This window comes from Anguilla anguilla, chromosome 10, assembly GCF_013347855.1.
Source record: "Anguilla anguilla isolate fAngAng1 chromosome 10, fAngAng1.pri, whole genome shotgun sequence".
NCBI classification, from domain to species: domain Eukaryota; kingdom Metazoa; phylum Chordata; class Actinopteri; order Anguilliformes; family Anguillidae; genus Anguilla; species Anguilla anguilla.
In genome coordinates, this window is record NC_049210.1 from 36490115 (window position 1) to 36513171 (window position 23057).

Consider the following 23057-nt stretch of genomic DNA (forward strand, 5'->3'; position numbering starts at 1 on the left):
GCAATGTTTGGAACGGCTTATGATGTAGCAATAACAATATGTGGGCAAGCATATTTACACAAGACCGCTGGAAAAACGTGCACAGTCTCTTCTCTTGAAATGTCATTACCTGTTGTGCAATGGTACTAGAATCGAATGCCTTGGAAAAACAAGCTCCTTTTTCCATTTAGGCAAAAAATAAAGAGCTGCATTCTGATGTGGCATGTCATCTTATTTTTTCTTTTAAGTTAGGGGTGGGTGTAGGCCTGCGCCTGAAATGGGTGCTGTTTGTACCACTGTGTGCTGAGTGTTACTTTGCCTGTGGTGTCCTTAATTTTAGGACTCGCTTGCCGACAAGCGTGGGAGTGAGCTTTGTAGTCAGGACTAGGATTGTTAAACCCCCAGACAGTACAAAATGTTATGTCCGTGTCCCATGATCCTTCACTCTTTTCTATGTGACCGCATAGTAGTTGCCAGTTGTATAGCTCGTTTTTTTGTACAGAATCAGCCTTTTCAGACCTGTTTAAGGCATTTACATTGACACAGCTTTGCCGTGTGACGTAAGCGATGCATCTGCTCAGAGCTCCTGTTATCGGCCTCTCCTATTTGAAATCATGTTCCGTTGGTCGAGTTGTCCTGGATGATGATGAGTACAGCATGCAGTAAGCAATTAATGAGGAGGTTCTGAGTGGGGACACGCTTATCACAGTGATTTGTTCCTGTGCTCAGTAAACGAGAAACGCAGCCAACAGATCTGTCAGCAGTCCAGTTGGCTTTTTTTCTTTTTTTTTTTTTTTAAAGCTGCTTTTGACTTCCGATCTCCTGGTTCTTTTGTCTTCTTGATCGTGTCCTGCCGGTTGATTCTGTGATCATGACTGCGCATACAACATCCTGTACTTCTGTATTTCCGCAGGGGCCGAATGTCACCGGCTTAATTCTTTGCATCCCGTTTATCCACGTGCTAATGTATTCCATCCCGTTTATCCACGTGCTAATGTATTCCATCCCGTTTATCCACGTGCTAATGTATTCCATCCCGTTTATCCACGTGCTAATGTATTCCATCCCGCTGCTGAACCGCCGTTTTGTGTTTTTCCGTCCTCCCCCTTCAGTTTGAGCGGCGCCTCCCCCTTCCTCGGGGACAACAAGCAGGAGACTCTGGCCAACGTCTCCGCCGTCAACTACGAGTTCGACGAGGAGTTCTTCAGCAACACCAGCGCCCTGGCCAAAGACTTCATCGCAAGGCTGCTGATCAAAGATCCAAAGTACGCTAATCGATCTCTGTAATGGTTTAATTCATAATATTCAAGTACAAATAAGGTCGCATATTCACCAGACTGGCCAGTGTTCAGTGTAAAGAAAAGCAGTACAGTTCTGATCCACATTTACCGCATAGAACCAGACACAGCTGATGTCTTAAATTGGAGTTCCACTTTTATTGTATTGTTTTCAGTAAGAGGAACCTGAAACAGGCAAAGCACATAGAGCTTTTTTCACGCTCTGTTTTTTTTCTTCCTCTGTGGTGTCAGTTGTGGTAGCCTTCAGCCTATTTTCATGGCCTTGGAATGCATAAATGTTTTGGCAATAACACATCCTATTGTTTGCCTGTGTGCGGCAACCACAGACTGAGCCTTGTTAGGCTGTAGTTCACTATTCGTCTGGCAGTGTGTTCCTGTTTCACTTTTATTGTGTTTGTGGTGTAGCCTAATTCAGTTCTTCTGGAGTACTGAATGAGAACTAAGCTGACAGACAGAGAAGCTATTATCTATGCTAGTTCAACTGGGGTTGCAAAGTGATTTTCAATAATGTGATACTGTTTAAAACGATCAACACCCCAGGGATTCCCAATTCATAGCCATGAATGTAGTTATCGTAGCTGCCTGCATAAAGACAACTGCTCCTAGTGAACAATGCCACTGAGGCCTTCCAACTATTGTTAGAAACTATTTACTGCTCTTTTTAGTCTCATGGTCTCTCTCTTATTTTTGCCCCTGCAGAAAAAGAATGACAATTCAGGACAGCCTACAACATCCTTGGATCAAGGTTGGTCCACCATATTTATTTTGTTAAATGAGTGCAGATCGTTGTGAACTACCAAAAAGGAGTGTTACACGTGCCTGTCTGTTTTCCTCAGCCAAAGGACACGCAACAAGCACTTAGCAGGAAAGAATCTGCAGTCAACATGGAGAAGTTTAAGAAGTTCGCAGCCAGGAGAAAATGGAAGGTAGTGTGATGCATTGCATCTTTTTTTAAAGCCTCACTTTTTTTCATCCCTGATTTGGAATAGCCGACTTAGCCTCTTGACGTCCTGCTGTGCTGTCCTCTCATATGAAAGGAATACTGAGGCGGAATCATGGACATTGTCCTGACACTCTCACTTGCAAATGACTGACCTATTTCCGCTGTACAGTTCATGCGACACTACAGGAGAGAACTAGAACTAACTTTCACCCATGACAAATAGAACCATAATTTATGTAGTCTAATGTTTGTGTATGTGTAAATAGTTTGTGAGCAATAAATGTTTGCTCCTGAGTTTGACATTCAGGAATGGATTACTCATAACCTTGATCCAGCTGCCAATCACTGGTTTAAAAAAAACATGCATAACAGGTGGAAATTAAGAGGGAAATCAAACGGCTGTCCGACAACTAATGAAAACAGATGATATGTTCGTGACTCGCAGACAATTAGTATGTCTCATTTACAAAAGGGCAAATCCATTTACTCTGTGTTGGTGTTTGGTTAAACAGGGTCTGTAATCACAACGGTAAGGCAATTGTCTTTTGGAGAAAGGGAAGGTCATTGTAGAGAACCTCTGATTTACTGCTATTATTGCACACATTTGAAAGAAAACTGCATGAAAGTTCAAAATGATTAAGTTTGCAGTTCGGGCTGACATATGGTAGAATGTGAAGAAGTTGCTCTGTCTCCCCCTCCACAGCAATCAGTGCGGCTCATCTCCCTGTGCAACAGGCTCTCTAGATCCTTCTTGTCCCGGAGCAACATGAGCGTTGCCCGCAGCGACGACACCTTGGTAAGACGCCTGCGATTAAAATTAAGGAAGAGAGGGGGAAATAGGACCACCCCTCTCCCCCTCCCAAAATTGCACCAGTGAATGGCCCGTTTTCTGTTTTCAGAATAGTTTGACATGCCGTCGTGCCGGTGACTGTTATCGCTCGACAGCCTCAGTATGCGTTTGCTTTGCCCGCATGCTAACACCGCCGTGGAGTGTGTTTGTTCAGTCGCCTGAGTCACGGGTGAGAAGCCCCCTGGGAAACGCGAACCTGCAGCTCTGGTTCGCAGCGCCTTCGCAGGGTTAAACCTCAGAGGCCTCGGTGGCGGGCTTTGGCGAGGTTAATGAACTAGACTGCACAAAGGACCGAGGGGTTTGTATAATCTCGGCTCGGTGTTTGCCCGAGGAAGTGAAAATGAGTCAATAAACCGTGGCGTAATCCTTCACCATTCCCTGCGATGAGGTTCAAACATGCACCTTTATACACCCCCCCACCCCACCCCCCAAGAAAATGGTTAATGATTTATGTGGCATTAACAGTTGACCACTTTGTTCAAGGTATTTAACGGGTCTAAGATACAAATGGCGGTTGTTCCACCTTGAATGGAGGCATTCACATGGACGTGTTTATAAAGGACGGCGGTATGAATGAAAAGAATAGCGCCACTCTTGATTTCAGTGGTACAGGCCAGTAAAGTGAAGCACCAGTGTTGGGTAAAGTCTGCACAGAGTGTTCTGCTTTTACCCAAACCCATAGGGGGGAAACAGGACAAAACTGAGATGTATAAACAAAACTATGTCTTCTCACTTTGTGACCTGATTTAGTTCCAATGCTGTTTTACATTGATTTATGTAAATAAATAAAAAATACAGGTTAAAACGCTAAAGCTGCTTTTAAAGAAAATACAGCTTTATGTCACCAGCTGATGTCAAAGTAAGACAATCGGTGAACATTTTACAACAGGACACTTTTGCGGATTAGTCAGAGGAATGTTCAAAGAAAGGCTTTTTTTGGAGAGAACCCGCTAGGTTTTTGGAGACAGGATTAGTGGCGTGTGGGCAGAATGATTATCACATTGCCATCCCAGGGAGAAAACGAGAAGCGAGGTGTAAGACTGTCCGCGTGCTAAATTGCAGGAAAAGAGTGGATACAAGTTCATCCGTCAGTCAATCAAATATGTTTATTTAATACAGCATTTTGCCATGACATTTTCACAACTCTTTTAAAGTGTACAATAGAGAGGAATTCACAATTGCAAACAGATGTGTAACATAGCAGATATATTTATTTTTTTTAGAACGGTTTATATTTTGCTGGGTTGTGTTTTTTTTTATTGTTTCTTTTTTACTGTATTTCCCTTTGTAGTGTCCATTATTTCATTAGAAGGGAAGGTGCTTATATGGACAGAGTATTAAAACCAGTGTGTGTTTCAAGAAGCCTCAAGGCTTGAAAGCCAAATTGCCTGTAAAGGGGAGATAGAGGCCACACTTGCCTGAAGCTGAGCTGCATGATCAAGACTTACGGGAGGAATTAAAAGAGGAAAATAGAAAATGGCGCTTTCAGCCTTTGTGACTTTTAAGCATAATTGGACAATGCTTAGTCTAATAGTGTATGGTTAATAGCGAATATGGTCATTATTAGTTTTTACAGTGCCTCCCTTTTAACCCTTAGAAGAGTACGCTTTTTAGAATGTTTTTCCCCAACATTTTAAATCAGTGTTCTAGAATTACTTTGCTCTCAATTACCAGTAGTGATTGTTACATTAGCATTAGAATGTTCAGTTAAGAACATTCTAATAGATTATTTATGATCGTACACCTTAAAGGGTTAATGGGACTTGTAACTTAACCAGGTCCTGTTCGGTTCGGTCACGCTTACCGATGTGAACGCACTGTAGTATGCGCTAAACCCAGGCTAGCGCTAATACGCGCTGTGAATGCTTGGCTGGGCAGAGCCTTCTCCCCGTAGCTGTTAGATTCTGGCTGGAGAGCTGAGGACTCGATCTGGTGTCAGTGCTGTCAAGTTCTGTTGGAGGTTATTGGGTCACATGGTGAGCTTACTCTGTCAGGGGAAAAAAGGCAGTGTTTTTTTTTTTCTCAGGCATGTGCATTATTTAATGGGATTAACATACCTCAGGCCTTGTTTTTTTTTTTTTTTTAAAGAGGGGCCGTTATACAATGAAGCACAATTGGATTGTAGAAAACCGTGACTGTTATATACTGTTAAGGTTATGTTTTCAGGATATATGTATGTGGTAGCAGATGACAACTTGAAGTATGTTACCAATGAAATTATTAATAAACTTAGATTTTTTCCCATTTTTATTCAGCTGTGTGGCCAAGCAGCTGAAGGCTACAACAGAAAAGTTATTTTTCTTCACAATAAAAGCACATCCACTGTGAATTGCATTAATGCTTGTACTCTGTGGTCCATTTACGCAGTAAACCAGGGGTTTCAACCGGTTGTGATCCAGGGATCCTCCACCCAGGCTCAAAGGCATCTTGAGGACCCCCATTATAATTTAAAAGGGGTTGCATTTAAAAAAAAGGCTTTCTAAAGGTTGCAGTGGGCAGGGGGTGGGTGTCTGCACACACACAGAAGGAGAGGAGATAGCAACCATGGACTGGTGAGGGGTTAGGGGGGGTTCAGTACCTTGCGGTCTGTAGACGCCCTGTTGAAAAACCCAGGCAGTAAACCAATGTGCAAGACAGGCTAATAGAGACTAACCTTGCTGTGTTTTTTTTTGTCTGCAGGATGAGGAAGACTCTTTTGTGATGAAGGCGATCATTCACGCCATTAATGACGACAACGTGCCGGGTCTACAGCACCTTCTTGGATCCCTAACAAGTTACGATGTGAACCAGCCAAACAAGGTAAGCAGAAATACACTATTAGCTCCGGGACCAAACCCAATACCCACCCGCTAATGTGCTGCAGAATAGAGATTGATGACAAAGAAGTTTTCACATCCCTACCCCCCATCCCTTTTCAAAAGCAGTCTCCAGTCACAAACATTTTTATTAAGACATTTATTTAAAACCTTTTGAGTTTTTGGTAAATTTCTCTTGAATCTTCTTCAAAATCAGCCTAGTGATTGCAGGCTAATTAGCATGAATTGTTGAATAATTATCTCCATTTTCAATTTTGGAATCTACTGCGAGTCTGCAGGATTTCATTAGCACCTCAGTGGAGAACAAAATCATCCAAGCACAAGTGAATTCAATAAACACATACCACTTTCTGTGCGATGCACGGCGAGCACTAAACCAAAGAATGTGAAGGAATGAATGTAGATTTTTCAAACCGCTTGCAAAAGGACTTGTGCATCGCTTGCTTCATGAAGTGCCGGAGGAATATGGACGGTTGAAGTAACAGCTAAAAGTGCGAAGAAGGATGAGTTGTGATGAAATCTTTATTTAGCAAGGAGGAGATGCTTCCAGTGTTGATTGCTTCGCAAGGTGTCCAGCTGTGCACGTCTGTATTAAGGGACCGTCTCCAATCTCGCAGTTTATTCATATCAACCCTCTTCCTCGTTCTTTGCAAATTAGTGGAATCATCACCCGTCAGCAGGAACATTTAAACTGCTGTTGAAAATTGAGAGAAACAACCATGTAGCCATTAGGGACAGACTACGTGCCGATGATTGGAATGATGCTAATTTAGCCCAAGTCCTTTGTCACAGCTAACTACTACAGGAAGGGAAACTTCGGTTTAAAGAAATAAAGTGCGAAAATATATTTGTGCTTCGAGTCCTTCCTTTCTCTTTTTGGACATTTTGGGGATGTGCAGGTCCTGTCTCAGACTGTAATGTTTAAAACGTTCACTTGTTTTTTATTTATTTATTTATTTATTTATTTATTTATTTGTTTGTTTGTTTATTTATTTCAGCACGGAACTCCCCCTCTTCTAATAGCGGCTGGCTGCGGAAACATCCAGATCATTGACGTGCTCATGAGGAAGGGAGCGGAAATCCAGGCCCATGACAAGGTTTGCGTGCCCCCCCGCGCGCCACGCCCGTAACTGGCTAATTTTACCTGAGCCTGGGTCGGATAGCCATTTGCTGCCAATGTGACAAATTCAGACCCTAATTTAGCATGTTACCTAATTTAGCAATTTTTTTGTTGTTTATTGTAGCGCATGGTGACTTTTTTCACTGTTGTTTGCCACTACATTTTTCCTAAATGTTGTTTGACCTAGAAATGTTATTTCAAGGAGGGGCACAGTAATTGAACCATATTCTTGCTATTGAAGGTTTGTCAGAAGATTAATAACATTTCACTTATGTAGATTGTGTATTGTGTATTTAAAGGTAAATCCTTCACCTTCATCTTTAAAAAAGAAAAATCAGTGTGGGTTGTTTATTTATTTATTTTCTTATGAATGTAGAGCTTGGCTCGTTATAAATGCATAAATAATGTTCTTTCGAGGCATCATTAGGCAATGTTTAACCGCCAAACCGCCCTCCGTCCCGCAGTCTGGATCGAACGCTGTGTACTACGCTGCGAGGCACGGCCATGTTGGAACCTTGAAATTCCTACATGAAAAGGAATGCCCTCTGGACATCCAAGATAAGGTAACTCCATCTCCTGGCCGCTCTCAGACAGGCCCTCAAATTTCAGTCAGGGCCTTGTGCGTCGCATTGCTCCGGAGGTGGCCTTCTTCAAACGGGCCCTGGCTGCAGATTTGCGCGATTGTTTGCCTTTATCGGCTTATTTTCGGTTGCCATGGTTATCTGTCGGGCCGAGAATTTTTGACTGTGTCCATCATTGGTATTGCTCCAGTTCAGTGGCTCGAGAAATGGTACACGGCCAACTGAATCTTACTTCTGATACGTAGTTATGTTTGTATATAAATTATTTGTTTACATAAATACGTAATACATTTAATGTGTTGGCTGTAACTTTGTAATAAGAAATAAATAAATAATGGTTGTTTTATGTTTTTATGTTTTATGTTGTAGATTTTTGCTTTTTGATGGTAACTTTTCATTGCTACAAAATTAATTTGCTTGGCACAAGTCTTCATCCATTTATACAGCTGCCTTTTTTTGCAGCTATCCAATTAGAAGTACCTTTCACAAGAATACAACAGCCCTGTCAACAGTTCTGTCTCACCTAGGAAACAAGCCTGTAGCCTTTGTAGATGTATTTACTTGGAAACTTAATGTCATAAACACATGCCGTGATGTCACTTCCTGTTCTTCCCCCACCAGTCTGGAGAGACAGCCCTTCACGTAGCGGCAAGGTACGGGAACGTGGACGTGGTCCAGTACCTGTGCAGCATACACGCCAACCCCAACCTGACCGACAGGGTACGTATCAAATGCGCTAACATCATGGATGACGTACAGTCATCAAATAATAGATAAGTGTAGTAGTTCAGTGAGCTCTTTTTCACTGTTAAAAGTGTAAGTTATTACCATAATGCAAGTGTGGTTGGGGGGTGGTCAGATTTATGTTCTACCTCTGTACTAAAGCACCTGATTCAAAAAATTCAGCCAAGGATTTGCTGAGTTGTGTCTGATGATTTAGCATCGGGAAAAGAAAAATCTAAATTTGTGGCTACAGTGTTATTTCTGAAATGAGAATGGACACTCTCCTGGCAGTGATGTTGATACTGTTTGGTACTCGAGTGCCCAGCTGTAGTTTACAGCCATAGTCAAGGTGTGTGTCACCCCCCCTACAGGAGGAAGAGACCCCCCTACACTGCGCGGCCTGGCACGGCTACTCCTCCGTGGCCCGGGCCCTGTGCGAAGCTGGCTGCAGCGTCAACGTCAGGAACCGGGAGGGGGAGAGCCCCCTCCTCACCGCCTCCGCCAGGGGCTTCCGCGACATCGTGGAGTGCCTCCTGGAGCATGGGGCCGACTTGGACTCCACTGACAAAGTGAGACCCCCTCCCTCCTGCTCTGAATGGTACAGTCCAGGGAGAGAGGTTGGCTGAATCCAGAAAGCTATTCTGACTCTGACCTGCCATGGCTACTAAAATGGCATGTGTGCTCCCTGTACCAATGAAACACTTCCCTCAGGGTACATTTCCAAAAGTTTGAACAACTTGAATCAATATCTGTTAAACTGCTGCTATTGTTTAATTTAATTATTTAAAGAATGTAAGAACATGAGTGTGGTGAGGGCCATAAAAACTGTCTGGAGGTCGTCTAGTGCTGTGTGAAACCTGGCCTTCAGCACACAAAGTAGTCTATTTGCCAGCCAATAGAGCCCTATTGTGAATCCGGAATTGTTGAGTACCTCAAAGTTTTAAGGTAGAAATGTACGGTATGGGTCCCCAGCATTTAGAAACTGCCAGATGCTAACTTGCATATGTTGGGCATTTTGCATAATTAGCATAATTAGCATTAATTAGCATAATCACCTATATGGACAATATTTCAGCAACTGCTTGGCCGATTTGGACAATATTGGAGTGGTTTTGGGATTTATTGAGGATGCTGAGTCCATTTCTGACATTTTCAAAATTCAAAATGGCCGTTTAAACCAGACGTGGCCATATTTCAACTCCCAGTGGGCCGATTTTGATTAACTTTGAGTAGATTTTGAGGTTATTTATATGCTTAATACATTGGACATTTCAAGCTGTTAAGTGTTGTCTTAATATAATCACTATCAAAAGTTGGCAAAGTGAGTTATGCTAATATTAGCTAGCTAACAAGCTAACGATAGCTAACTAGCTAGCTAATGGGCAAACGTTAGCTAGCTATGCTAATCGCGATTAGCTTTTTGCCAGAAGAGGGGATGAAGCCGATTGAATAAATCGAAGACTTTGTCATCAACGCGCGACGTAAGACCCCGGATATAAGCCGTAACGTGGCGAGGATCCATGATGAAAGCTTACCCAGCTTACCGAGACTGGCCAACCCCTGCTAACGTCAGCGAGCTGCAAAGCTTCCTGGGCCTGGCGTCATACTACCGTCGCTTCGTCAGGGACTTCGCCACCATCGCCAGCCCACTCCACCGCCTGATCGACAAGGGTCGACCATTCGACTGGTACGACGCCTGTGCTACAGCCTTCGTCCGACTCAAGGAGACCCTCACTGAAGCCCCAGTCTTGGCCTACCCCGATGCCCTACAGTCCTTCATCGTGGACACCGATGCCAGCAATGTGGGGAATCGGGGCTGTCCTCTCCCAGCGGGGAGGAGATGGGGACCGTGCTGTGGCCTACTTCAGTCGTGCCCTGAGTTGGGAGGAAACCGACGCGAGCTGCTGGCAGTGGTCCTGGCATTACAGCACTTCCGGCCGTATTTGCACGGCAGCCAGTTCCTCATCTGCACCGACCACACCTCACTTACCTGGCTTCTGAACTTTAAGCATCCTGAGGGCCAGGTGGCCCGATGGCTGGAGGCCCTTCAAGGGTATGACTCTGAAATCCAGCATCGGGCAGGGTGACACCATGGCAACGCCGATGCGCTCTCCCGGCGCCCCGTGTGCGGCATTGGAGTGCCGCTACTGCCAGCAGCAAGAGGGCCAGATGATGCCGACGGTGGCGGCCGTCCAGATCGCCAGCAACAAGTAGGGGTGGCTTCCGTTGACCACGCAGCAACTGAGGCAGCAGCAGGAGGCAGACGTGACCCTGGTGCAGGTGAGAGGCTGGCTGGAGAGGGGCGGCGCCCTGAGTGGACAGAGGTGTCAGCACTGGGGCCCGAGGTAAAGGCCTACCACTCTCAATGGGGCAAATTTGAGCTCCACGATGGGTTGGTGTACCAGAGGTGGCAGGCTCCCGGGCGAGGGAACGACATCCGGCAGCTATTAGTGCCCCGTGTGCTCCGTCCACAGGTTCTCCAGATTGTCCTCGGTGGGTGTGGGGCACTACGGGAACGCCAAGACCCTCCACCGCCTCAAGGGGTGGTTCTACTGGCCTGGCTATCGATGAGACGTGGACTACACGTGCATTGCTGCAACTCCTGCACCACTGCCACAGCAGTCCTTGGTGGGGGCCCCGATGGAGCGAGTAGGGGTGGACATCCTTGGGCCCTTTCCCGTCACCGACTCCGGCAGCCGCTATGTCCTCGTGGCTATAGACTACTTCACAAAGTGGCCCGAGGCGTACGCGGTGCCAGATCAGAGTGCCACCACGACAGCCCCGCTTCGGGGTCCCCGCCGAGCTCCACAGCGACCAGGGGTGGAACTTCGAGTCCCAGATCTTCGGTGAGGTCTGCCGGCGGCTGGGGGTGAACAAGACGAGGACGACACCGCTCCATCCTCAAAGCGACAGGCTGGTGGAGCGGTTCAACCGCACCCTGGCCACCCAGCTTGCCATCCTCACCAGCCAACACCAGCGGGACTGGGACCGCCACCTGCCCCTGGTCCTGTGGTCCTACCAGACTGTTGTCCAGGAGTCCAGCTAGTGCACACCTGCTGCCCTCATGGACTTGGTGTTCAGGGCTCCGCCCGAGCCTGAGATTGCCGGGGGAAAAGAAAATGGACTACTTTCGTAGACTAAGGGATCGCCTACAGGTGGTCCACGACTACACCCGCCGAGCCCAGGCCAACTCCGGAGTGCGGCAGAAGAGGGCCTACGACACCCGCTGTCGGGGACGGGACTTCGCCCCAGGGGACCAGGTCTGGGTGTACACCCCACGCCGCAAGAAGGGAGTGTCGCCGAAGCTCACCAGCCAATGGGAGGGGCCGTGCCAAGTCTTAAGTGTCTGACGTGGTCTACCGGGTGCGGACGAAGGATCATGGCCGGGCTGTAGTGCTGCATCGCGACCAGCTGGCCCCCTACCGGCTGTTGGCGGAGACGGCAACCATGGGGGCTGAGGCGCCCACTTCCTTGGCCAGGGCCCTAGGGCACCCCCTGACTCACCCCGCATGACCAGCTCTCCTGAATGCCCAAGACGGCGGCGGAGGTTACCGCAGCACCTGGAGGACGCCGCAGCACCTGGAGGACTGTGTCCTGGATTCAAGGGCCATCAGGGACGACAGGCCCCTCGGGTGGGGGCAATGTAGTGTCCGGGGGCTGTTCCGGTGGGATTGGCGGGCAGCTCCTAGCATGCACCGTGCACGGGACACTTTATTGGGTTCGTGCGCGACTGTTGCCTTCTAACTGTTGTAAATAGCCTAGTTATTATCTTGTATGAATGTGTCTGACTTGTGTTTTGCTGTCATTGGTTGTGTTTGTTGTGTGTCACCGTGGAAGAGTTTGAGGGGCTTCTGCCCTGTTCGCCATTATAAAGCGAATTGAACGACTGTCTGATTTCCATTGCGTGTTCCTCAATAAAGCTTGATTGAGTTTGAACTACTTTCCGTATCAGCTTTCATCATGGATCCTCGCCACGTTACGGCTTATATCCCGGGTCTTACGTCGTGCGTTGATGACGAAGTCTTCGATTTCTTCAATCAGCTTTATCCCGTCTTCTGGCGAAAAGCTAATCGCGATTAGCATTGCTAGCTAACGTTAGCTCATTTACTAGCTAGTTAGTTAGCTAATGTTAGCTTGTTAGCTGGCTAATATTAGCATAACTCACTTTGCCAACTTTTGATAGTGATTATGTTAAGACAACACTTAACAGCTCGAAATGCAGGTCCAATGTATTAAGCATATAAATAACCTCAAAATCGACTCAAAATTCATTAAAATCGGCCCACTGGGAGTTGAAATATGGCCACTTCTGGTTTAAACGGCCATTTTGAATTTTGAAAATGTCAGAATTGGATTCAGCATCCTCAATAACCCCCAAAACCACTCCAATATTGTTTCAGCCAAGCAGTTGCTGAAATATTGTCCATATAGGTGATTATGCTAATTATGCTAATTATGCTAGTTATGCCAATAGCATCTGGCAGTTTCTAAATGCTGGGGACCCATACTGTACATTTATAACATAAAACTTTGGGGTACTCAACATTTCCGGGTTCACATTGCTGGCAAGTAGACTGAAGGGGCTCATTTCCTGTAGTCTTGCTAAAAGCCATTCCCTGCATCAATAACGGGGAACAAAGACTTCAGCAAACAGCCTCAGTACCTAGAGCTCTGACTCTACATAACCTTCATTTCACCTGGAGGTCAGAGGTCTCCCTTAGAGAAATGTAATCATTGCTACTTTATCTCAGAGAGCTAGCTATTATCTTCAGCTGGAGGAGCAATTTCTCTGAGTAAAATGGCTGTTGCATTGCCATTGAGATTGCATTCCCTTTCGAAAAAATCACATATTCCAAAACCATGTGTCCAAAGACCATGTGTGGAGAGTATGCATGAAAATATCCAGTTCACATTTATGTGACATTATCTTTTCATGTGTGAATATATTCATTCACATGTGAAATGTTGAATTCACACATGAAATAGTGGTTTTCACATGTGAAAGGGCAAAGTGATTCATAAGGGTTGAGAGCTGCAGGCGACGCAGGGGCGCTGACTGAGCATGTGCGTTTCAGGACGGCCACATTGCCTTGCACCTGGCCGTGCGCAGGTGTCAGGTGGAGGTGGTGAAGTGCCTGCTCGGCCACCACTGCTACGTCGACCACCTGGATCGCCACGGCAACACCCCGCTGCACATCGCCTGCAAGGACGGCAACCTGCCCATCGTCTCACTCCTCCTGGAGGCCAGAGCTAGCCTGGACATCCCCAACAAAGTAAGTGTTTGCCCCGACATGCCCTGGGCATGCCCAATAGCCTGTATAATTCAACATAATTTTATTGTTAAATACAATATGACTTGTTTATTTGAGGTTACCTATTGCCATAACACTATGGTGAGGTAAAACCCCTATTGTGGCATCATTTGAGTGTTTATTTTTAGTTTTCGACAATTCGACGTTCATTTACCTTCTGTACTATGTTCTTGACAACTGGCAAGAAATGATAAATTCTAGGAATACTAAAGCTGAAAGAGTGTGTTTTTTCATGAAGGTTGCAGGCGGGTTATTGTCATTATCATGATTGACTTGAACCGTAAAATGTGGTGGCAGCTCTAATCTTAGAAGAAGCATGGTTAAACAACTGGAGGAGAGGACCGCCATAGTCATCAGACAGCCGTGGAGAGCCACTCTCCCCTCGCTGGTCTTTAGTCCGAGTGCGTGTGGTGTTTAACGGTCTGTCCTCGTTCCTCTCCGGCAGTACGGAAGAACTCCCCTGCACCTGGCTGCCTCCAACGGAGGCCTCGAAGTCGTACGACACCTCTGCGCTGCTGGAGCAAACACCGACGCCATCACCAACGTAAGCCCTGGGAAGCACTTCTTCAGAAATTACCACCAACTCAAAGTAGCTTTCATAGTTCACAGTTAACATGGGAGTCTCATTTTTATAGCCGATGTCTGTAGTTATTCATGTGGAAAGCAGAAATCCAAGCATAATTAATTTCAGCATTTAATTTGATGACTCGCACAAAACAATTGTAGCACTTGTGTAAGAACTTGGAATTTACAGCAGTCTCTTTTGTGTGAATATTAGTGGCCCACCTGCCGGGGATTTGTTTCCATTTTAATTAGTCATAATGTGTTCAGATGTCATGTTCCTTATGGTAACAAATTCCTGCAAAATTCTCCCACAAGTTCCCTGTGCCACAGCAGTATACTCAACGTGAAGAGGGGGAGGTTAGGGGCTTCTGAACAAACAGCAAGGTAAATGCTGATTGTTCAGTAAACTGGGTATAATATAAGAATGCAGATGACTGTTAGATTAAAGTAAGACCTATCTTGAAAGCAGGTCATGTAAGCCACAGAGGAACAGATGTGGTGTGCTCAACACACAGCAAGCATGCACATCTGCACGCAGCCGAATGCACATCAGCACAGGCTATAGACGTGCAATTGAGAGCTCACACTGAGCAGCTGTGTTTGAGTGTGTGCACACACAGAGCGAGTCTCTAATGTTTCCAGCTGCGGGGGAAGGGGGGGGGGGGCACAGTGCATGGCTCTCACTCAGCATCCCCCCCCGACTTCCACACCCCACCCCCCTCCAGTAAAGCTCTTTAATTAGAAAGCGGGGCCCCATCTCCCAGTACCACTCCGGACCCAGCCGCAGGGGAGCCCAGGTGAGCCGTGTGGCGAGCGGCAGGCCTTCCCTGACGCGTCAGACCTGAGTAATCAATAACCGCACTCGCTCCACCATCCGCTGCGGAATCGCATTCAATCCACATCTTGGGTGCGTGCATCCATCACTTTTATGGTGGAAGTAGCAGGAATGTTCATACTGGAACCGTATATACAGTAGGGGAAACAATTCATGGATTTCTCTGACCTCGCCATATTTTATAGCATTAATATTGTATGACATGTGGATGCACTAGGCGTGTGCAGTATATGAAATGGGTATTAGTATCTATAATTCATTCTTTATTGTGTATGGGCTCACCAGTGTCCTGTAAAAATCATTCTGCTTCCCACAATATTGTCCAGACTACCTTTCTTGGACGTTTTTTTAACGTTATTTTTTCGTATTAAATATGATTTCTGTGTGTTCTTTATGGCAGACACTGAGATATGGTGTGCCAACTCAGTATTTTGCTTTGTAATGCAAATGATCTGTGCTCTTGTTGTGGCAGAAGTACATTTTCATTTCAAGGACTCCATTCCATGAAATGTCAAAACCCTCCATGTGTCCTTGAGACATTAAACTATCTTTTTCTTTTTTTTTTTGTTGAGGGCCATTAAAAATCAATGTGCGTGCGTGCGTGCGTGCGTGCGTGCATTCGTGTTTGTGTGAGAAAAAGTGTACGAGTGGGATAAAGAGAGTGTGTGTGTACGTGTTTGTGTGAGTGCGTATGAAAGAGAGAGAGAGATGCCGTCTCCATTTAAAGAGCCCCACTTGTGTAGTCACTCTCCCGCACACAGTAATTGGCAGCAGAATGTCCTGTTTAATCGCAGGCCTATTAGACAGATGAATAATTACTGCCCGGTGGGCCGCTCCTGCCCCCGCTTTGATTCCGGAACGCGTTTGAACGCGGCCGTTCCTCGCCTGCGAGATGCGCCCCATTGTGTCTCCTTCCATTACCGTTAGCGACAATTTCCCGAGCTCGTTTCGCATAAGAGTTTGCACGCGGCAAAGCTACCTAATGCACACTTAATGTATTCCTGTGTGGGTTCGGCGTAGGAAAGAGGGATGGCGACTGTTACCTCAGTAATAGCTCTGAGACTAAACGGCAGCGTCGACCGCCGGTGTTAATTTCACATAACCGTCTAACCGCTTTTATTAATGTAGCCTCGCGTCATGCGAACAGTCAGTGTGCGCAGACACACTCTTGGGTGCAAAAGACCATAATAATCAACTGCTGTGCTAATGAGTATCTGCATGCTGCATGCTAACAACAGCCCTCTTTTTGACAAAAGACTATTTAATGCAGACGTGCAGTCCTGACACTTACATTAGCTTATTGCATTGCCATTGCAGTCCACTGGTGGTTTTGAAACTGGCCAGTTTGGGTTGTCCCATTACGAACTGGAGTGCAGAATTAAGCTGGGTGTCCGCAGGCCTGGGGTTGGTGTCCCGCACCTCGTCCTGTCCCGGCACAGGACCCGTGTGGCTGACACGCCTAGGGGAGCAACCCAGGGGCGAGTCGGTACCCCTTCGCTCTGAGGGGGTGGCGCTCAGTGGTAGCCCCCCCCAGGGGCGAGTCGGTGCCCCTGCACTCTGTGGGGGTCACGCTCGGGACGAGGGCTTTGCCGGCTTCTTGCAGCGTTGCGGCGCCCATCAGTAAAATAAACGCAGCGGTATCTCGGAGACACAGGAGCTTAGCGAGACGCGGGAGGCCCGCTTCCCAAAAAACGGCCCTGTGGATCAATCCCTGACTCTCCCGCTCTCTCCGCAGGACGGGAAGTCGGCCGAGGACCTGGCCAGCATGGAGCAGCACGAGCACATTGCTCTCCTGCTGGGGAAGCTAAAAAAGGTAACACCGTGAGCCACTGCTTCAACTGCTCTTTGTGTCCCTCATGAAAATGTCCTACTGGGTAATCTTAAAAACGTAACTCTGTGAGCCACTGCTTCAACTGTTTTGTGTTGTGTGCCTGTCGCTCATGGGAATGTTATACTGGGGAAGCTTAAAAAGGTAACACTGTGAGCCACTGCTTCAACTGCTGCGTGCCTCTGAAATGTATTCAGTATAACTGGATTCTCTGAATAATGGCATTAATTGAATATGTTACTCAACCACAGAGTTGCATGCTCTTCTAACACACACCTCCTCTGTTGTGATGTTAGTCACAGAGCTAGTAAAATCCAAGCCTTGCTGTTTGAGTGTGGCACAAACTGTCAATGGTGATGACACTGGTGGCGATGAGTGTGTGCGCTTGTGTGTGTGTGTGTGAGTGTGTGTGAGCCTGTGCTTGTGTGTGTTTGTGTAGGGGGGGTGGGGGGGGGGTGGTGTTTCTCATCAGAAATGCCTTGACACACTCAGGCCAAGTTTACTGCATTGATGATGCTCTGTGCACTGTAATAATGCATGACCTCACATTGTGCGCTCGCTCCAGGACACGCACAAAGGAAGCTACATCCAGCAGCTGAGGGCCAGCCAGACCCCGCAGCCGCGGATCAAGGTGAAGCTGTTCGGCCATTCGGGCTCAGGGAAGAGCACCCTGCTGGACTCCCTCAAGTGCGGGATTCTGCGCAGCTTCTTCAGGAGGAGGCGACCCCGCATCTCCTCCACCAACTCGTCCCGCTTCCCCCCCTCTTCCCCCGTCTCCAACAAACCTGCAGGTAAGATCATACCCCCCCCCCCCCCCCACCACCCCCCCCCCCCACCTGACTCCTGTGGCCCCCCCTCCCAGGTGGAGTTCAGCAGCCCCATTGTACCTTTTCATTGGCAACGGCCTTAAAGAAGTTGCACTCCTTCCGGGAAACTAGCTGATTTCAGTCATTCTCATTTCTATTGAGAGTGATGGGAACTCGCTGCAATAGCTGGACAGGGTACTAATAGTCTCGTCAGTTCAACAAGTTCAAAGGTATTGATGGAAAGGACTTAAGTGGTCTGTGCGCTGATACGGTACTGATAAGTCCACCCCCGCACACAAGCACACACACAATAGCTTGTCAGCTCTCATAAAAGCAGCATAGCCCTGGGTCTGTTCAGCACCATGCTTGACAGAGTGCCGATGTGCATTAGAACTGCAGGTGCAGTGAGAAGCGCAGTGCCTTGATGGGCTAAAATGGCTGCAAAATGTTCTTTCATTGAGATATTCCTCCTCCTGTTGCCTCGCTCACCTCCGCTGTCGCAGATGAAAGCGCGTTGGGCGGTGCCGTCCCGTCACCTCGTCCCGTAAGCGCCCGTCACGTGTCGGCGGGAACGGGGGGGAGGGGGGGCTTCGGCGGGAAGGAGCCGCGATCCGTCAGGCGTGTCCGATGCGTTCGGCGCGGTGTGACTAACGGCTACACGCCCCAGTGCCGCCGAATCCTTCACGGCTATACCGAACCGTTTACGGCATCAGTCTTTCCTGTGAACCTGTTATCATTCCTCTTTAAAAAAAACACACACTCCATGGTTTAGCCAGGGTTTGGGCTTTAGTTTTGAAGGTGGCAGCGGGAATTAAAATCTCATATTTGGTGAGATTTGGCATCCAGAGTTAGCAGATAGTGGTGTGTGAATTGGAACGGCAGCCTTGCCTGACCTCCTAGTTGGCTCTCGATGTTCAGTTTACCTGTCCAAGTGCCATCGGGTTACAGTGTATGTATATTTTTTCTGCGGCATATAATCCTGTCTGGGTTGCCAGTGATAGATCTGATAGAATGGGGTTACAAGACAAAGCTCCGTCTGGTCTACGCGCGTCGTCCGCCTGAGTATCGGGTGTTGAGGACTGCGGCGTGATTACTTTAAACCCGCCGGCCGTATGCAAATGAGCCACGCCCACTCTGCGAAAGAGGGATATTCCTGTCACCATGGATGATTCCAGGTTTGCTCTCAAGAGAGGTTCGCCTACCAGGTCTTCTGTGTGGGAAATGCGCCATCTTTTGGTGAAAGTGCAGAACTACTTATGTCAAAGAATTGCTGTGGATCATGAAACTTTCACGTTTGCCTCATATTAAGAAAGGCTATTTTAGGAATTTTTGCTGATTAATGATATCACGCGTTTCACCAGAAGGCTTCCGGTTCAAATTCTGATTGGGGCACAGCTCTTGTTGAGAAAGATACTGTCTCTGAAATCAAGAGATGGGCAGTTCCTTTCCTGGGGGGCTGGTTTGTGTGCTGGTTTCTGTTTCCTCCAGTTACCCTGGCTAAATGAGCTAATTGGCTATATAAACCAATACTGGTTCACTCAAGCTTTAGATCACAGTAAAACGTTTCATATAGGGACACAGGCACAGCCTGCGGCTATCATTCATGCACTTATCAAGAAATGTAGTTAAAATGTCAGATGGCATAAATTTTGGTGCTAATCAAGTAATTAAGGCCTGAAGTTGGCATGAAAGCTGGGAACAGGTGCGGTCCTCATTGCCCACCTCTGCTTTAAAGTATTTAATTTATATTAATGTATATGAATCAGATATATGTGGATACATTTGCTGTCGGTGTGTTATGTAAGCGATTAATCAGTGAACTGGTGTGTGTGTGTGTGTGTGTGTGTGTGTGTGTGTCCAGTCTCTGTCAGTATTTCCAACCTGTATCCCGGGTGTGAGAACGTTAGCGTGCGCAGCCGCAGCATGATGTTCGAGCCCAGCCTCACCAAGGGGGTCCTGGAGGTCTTCTCTCCGGTCCACAGCGCCCTCTCCACCGCCGACGACCAGACCACCAAGGCCATCGACATCCAGAACGCCAACCTCAATGGTGCGTGGTTCAGCCTCTCTCCACTGCAAAAACCAAAGACTAAGTCAGTCTTAACAAGCATTTTAGTCTTATATTTCGACTTAATCTTATTTCTGTTAAACAAGACAAAAAGATTGGCAATGAGATGAGACATGTTGGTTCATTTCAGGATTTGCCAATGGGGACAATTTCACTTATCAGGCAAGAAGTAACTTAAAACAAAGCTAATATTTTCTGATTGAGAGAATGAAATAAGACTTTAATTCTTATTAGAAGACTTAAGTGTTTGATTAGACAGACTTTCTTGCAGTGCTCTGCAATCCAAAATGACTCCCCCCTGAATATCTACCATTTCATTTTTAATTGATTGTGTTTTTATTGGTCCTAACAGCAAGTCATAGTGTTTATTGTAAACATATTTATGCATACCAGAGAATACATAAGCATCTGTGTTCGACCTCAACATCCCGAATGTTCCTTTCTTTGTCTGTCAGGAGTGGGGGATTTCTGCGTGTGGGAATTCTCTGGCAACCCGGTCTACTACTGCTGCTATGACTACTTCGCAGCCAATGACATCACTGCCATCCACCTGGTCCTCTTCAGCCTGGAGGAGCCGTACGAGGTCCAGCTCAACCAGGTCACCTTCTGGCTCAACCTGCTCAAGTCCCTCACCCTGCCCGAGGACAACATCGGTACTGCCCCTGAGGACGGCGTGGTCATGTGCTCTGTGTTTTTTTTTTTTGTTTGTTTTTTTTCCATGACCGTTTCTAAAGCCTGTATTTCATTTCATTCGTTAGTAAGAACATCACCTGCAATTCATTTAGGAGGGGAATGAATGGTCTTTATTAAATATAAAAAAATATTAATATTTTCTCAAATTTAAGACTAATCTGGAGGCATGTGTCCAGAATTTACACTGATAAATGCGTCCTCAGTTAAATGAACAAATTAAAAGGTGAAAAAGTGCATGCCCTGGCCTAACACCCCCTCCTCCATCTCACCTAACCCCACTCGTCCAGAGTCTTGACCTTGGTATTTGTTTGGCCGTGGTTACGCCCCTGTAGGTACGGATGAAATCTCTCGGGGCTCTTAGCCGTTAGCATCCTCCCCCATCTCACAGACAGGCTCAGAGGCTCAGAGCTAGAGCTCTATCAGTCTTCCTGGAGCCCAATGCCTTGTGTAATGGCGTAGGAGTACAGTGTCTTTCAGGTCTGACCTGTCTCTTGAGAGCTGATGCATTTACAAAAAAAAAAAAAAACGGAACTGTAACAGTATCTGCCGGCTACAACGAGCTTAACGACGCCATCCAAGCCAGCTGCAAAACAAGGACATTCTAAGCCCATATGATCATCTATTGAAAACAAGTCTTTTACTGAAGGGTCTGTGAAGTTCACACTGGATCAGCAGGTTGCCAGCATAAATACATTTTTTAAAGACAAGTCAGTCTGTCAGACATTCTCATTCCTTTCTTTGTTTTATTTTTGCCATTTTCTGATGGAACATTCAGAGGTAGCAAGGTGAAATCTTATTTGGCTGGGCAACTATCATTAGAAGCATAACACACTTGGAGGAAAGAGCAGATATGAAGGCCTTGCCTTGGTTTCAACAGGCTCTGTGCACTGTGTGCCCATGGTGTCCTTATTGACTGTATTGTGTCCCATGGCCCCACCCTGTGTACACCACTGCTTTCATCTGTTTTTAATTCACCTCATTCATTTACTTGGTTATTTGGTTGACTGTATTTTATATTTCAATTTTCTCTTTTGCTATTGCCTTGGAGTAAGTAGTTCCTGCTCCATGCATACAGAAGACAATTACAGTTTTTAGTGCATTTTAGTGTTATCGCTGATTACATTGGTCTCGTTCGGAATTGTTCTACATTGCGCTTTCTTTTCTTTCCAAATGGCCTTTTATAACACCAGCCTAGCTTGGTTTTAAGTTGCCTTGGCCTCCATTAACCCTTTTACAGTGTAAGATCATACATAAGCGATCTTAACCGAACATTCTAATGCTGATGTAACAATCACTACTGGTAATTGAGTGCGATGGAGTTCTACAAGACTGACTTAGAATTTTGAGAAAAAATATTCCCAAAAAACTGACTCATAAAGGGATAAATTGGTGGTTAATTGCTTGCATTATTAAATTCCAGAATGCATTAATATCCCTTACATTTGGCTGATCTGAGGACTTAATTAATAATAATGCGTCTCAGTCGTGCAAATTGCGAGCAAATTGCAAATTGTGGTCTCTAGTAAGTGTGAACAAAGCTATCAAGCCCCATATTTTAGATAGAGTTTAATTATTGCTTAGGAATGCATGCGGAGGGAACCTTTGCTTTGCTACAGCGATAGCCTTGTTCACCCCTGTAGACTTTAATAAAGCATAGAATATGTAACTCAGGTAACTCACACAGACCCTTTTGTTTAATGTCCAGCCTTCAGCGGGAAGACAAAAAACCCCCTGCAGGTGGTGCTGGTGGCCACACACGCAGACATTGTCAACCTGCCTCGCGCCTTTGGAGGGGAGTTTGGCTACGACAAGGAGAGGTCTCTCCTTAAAGAAGTCCGAGCCAGGTATCCGATCCTTGTGAAGTCCGAGCCTTGTGACCTGTTCGTTATGTACTTTGTGTCATCTGTTTTAATTTGTGATTTGAGTCATTGCAATGAGTACACATTCTGTGGTCATTCTCTGTGCATTCCTTGTGGTTTTATTTCAAAATGTTGGATAACAGAAGTTAAATGAATTTACTGTTAAAGGTTTTTTTTCTCCAAATTTTACTTTAATAATTTTCTAGGTTTGGCCATGACCTGCAGATCTCTGATAAGCTTTTTGTCATGGATGCCGGGGCGTCCAACTCAAAAGACATGAAACTGCTGCGAAACCATCTTCAGGAACTTCGAAATTCTATCGTTTCTGTAAGTCTTCCGCACACCTTTTATTTTAATGAAGTCTCCGTTTGAATGAGAATGGCAAAAATGTCCTGTTTCCTACAAACAACCTGCTGGGGACGTGTTAGAACATGCCTTGTGCCTCGTCGTCTCAAACAAGCCCTTGAGGAAAAAACAGTTTCACGCTTTGACTGTTACCCACACGGGGAGGGTTTCTGCACCTGTTTGTCTAGAAACTGATATTTAAATGATATTACTCATTTTGCTTTCAAAACAAAAATCACAAAATCTATTTATTATAATTCTAAAATTATAGAATACTATACTCCCAATACTAAAACTCCCTATGGCCCTTTCTCTGTATAATGCTCACTATGGCTCTCTATCTCTGTAAAGCTCCCTATGGCTCTCTCTCTGTATGAAACTCCCTATGGCCCTCTCTCTGTAAAGCTCCCTGTGGCTCTCTCTCTCTGTATAAAACTCCC

General features: G+C 46.2%; 1 protein-coding gene across 4 annotated transcripts in view; it reads left to right on the top strand.

Annotated features, from left to right (window-relative positions):
• Nucleotides 1–23057, top strand: part of dapk1 (death-associated protein kinase 1) — a 58886-nt gene that overhangs the window by 32863 nt on the left and 2966 nt on the right. For all 4 annotated transcript variants that reach the window (XM_035379156.1, XM_035379153.1, XM_035379155.1 and 1 more), the window contains exons 8-24: nucleotides 1092–1244; nucleotides 1977–2022; nucleotides 2114–2203; nucleotides 2924–3016; nucleotides 5750–5869; nucleotides 6885–6983; nucleotides 7471–7569; nucleotides 8209–8307; nucleotides 8682–8879; nucleotides 13386–13583; nucleotides 14068–14166; nucleotides 16757–16834; nucleotides 17415–17640; nucleotides 19517–19702; nucleotides 20176–20373; nucleotides 22119–22257; nucleotides 22479–22599. In XM_035379156.1, coding sequence (XP_035235047.1) covers nucleotides 1092–1244; nucleotides 1977–2022; nucleotides 2114–2203; nucleotides 2924–3016; nucleotides 5750–5869; nucleotides 6885–6983; nucleotides 7471–7569; nucleotides 8209–8307; nucleotides 8682–8879; nucleotides 13386–13583; nucleotides 14068–14166; nucleotides 16757–16834; nucleotides 17415–17640; nucleotides 19517–19702; nucleotides 20176–20373; nucleotides 22119–22257; nucleotides 22479–22599 — 2242 coding nt within the window. The remainder of the gene's footprint in view (nucleotides 1–1091; nucleotides 1245–1976; nucleotides 2023–2113; nucleotides 2204–2923; nucleotides 3017–5749; nucleotides 5870–6884; nucleotides 6984–7470; nucleotides 7570–8208; nucleotides 8308–8681; nucleotides 8880–13385; nucleotides 13584–14067; nucleotides 14167–16756; nucleotides 16835–17414; nucleotides 17641–19516; nucleotides 19703–20175; nucleotides 20374–22118; nucleotides 22258–22478; nucleotides 22600–23057) is intronic.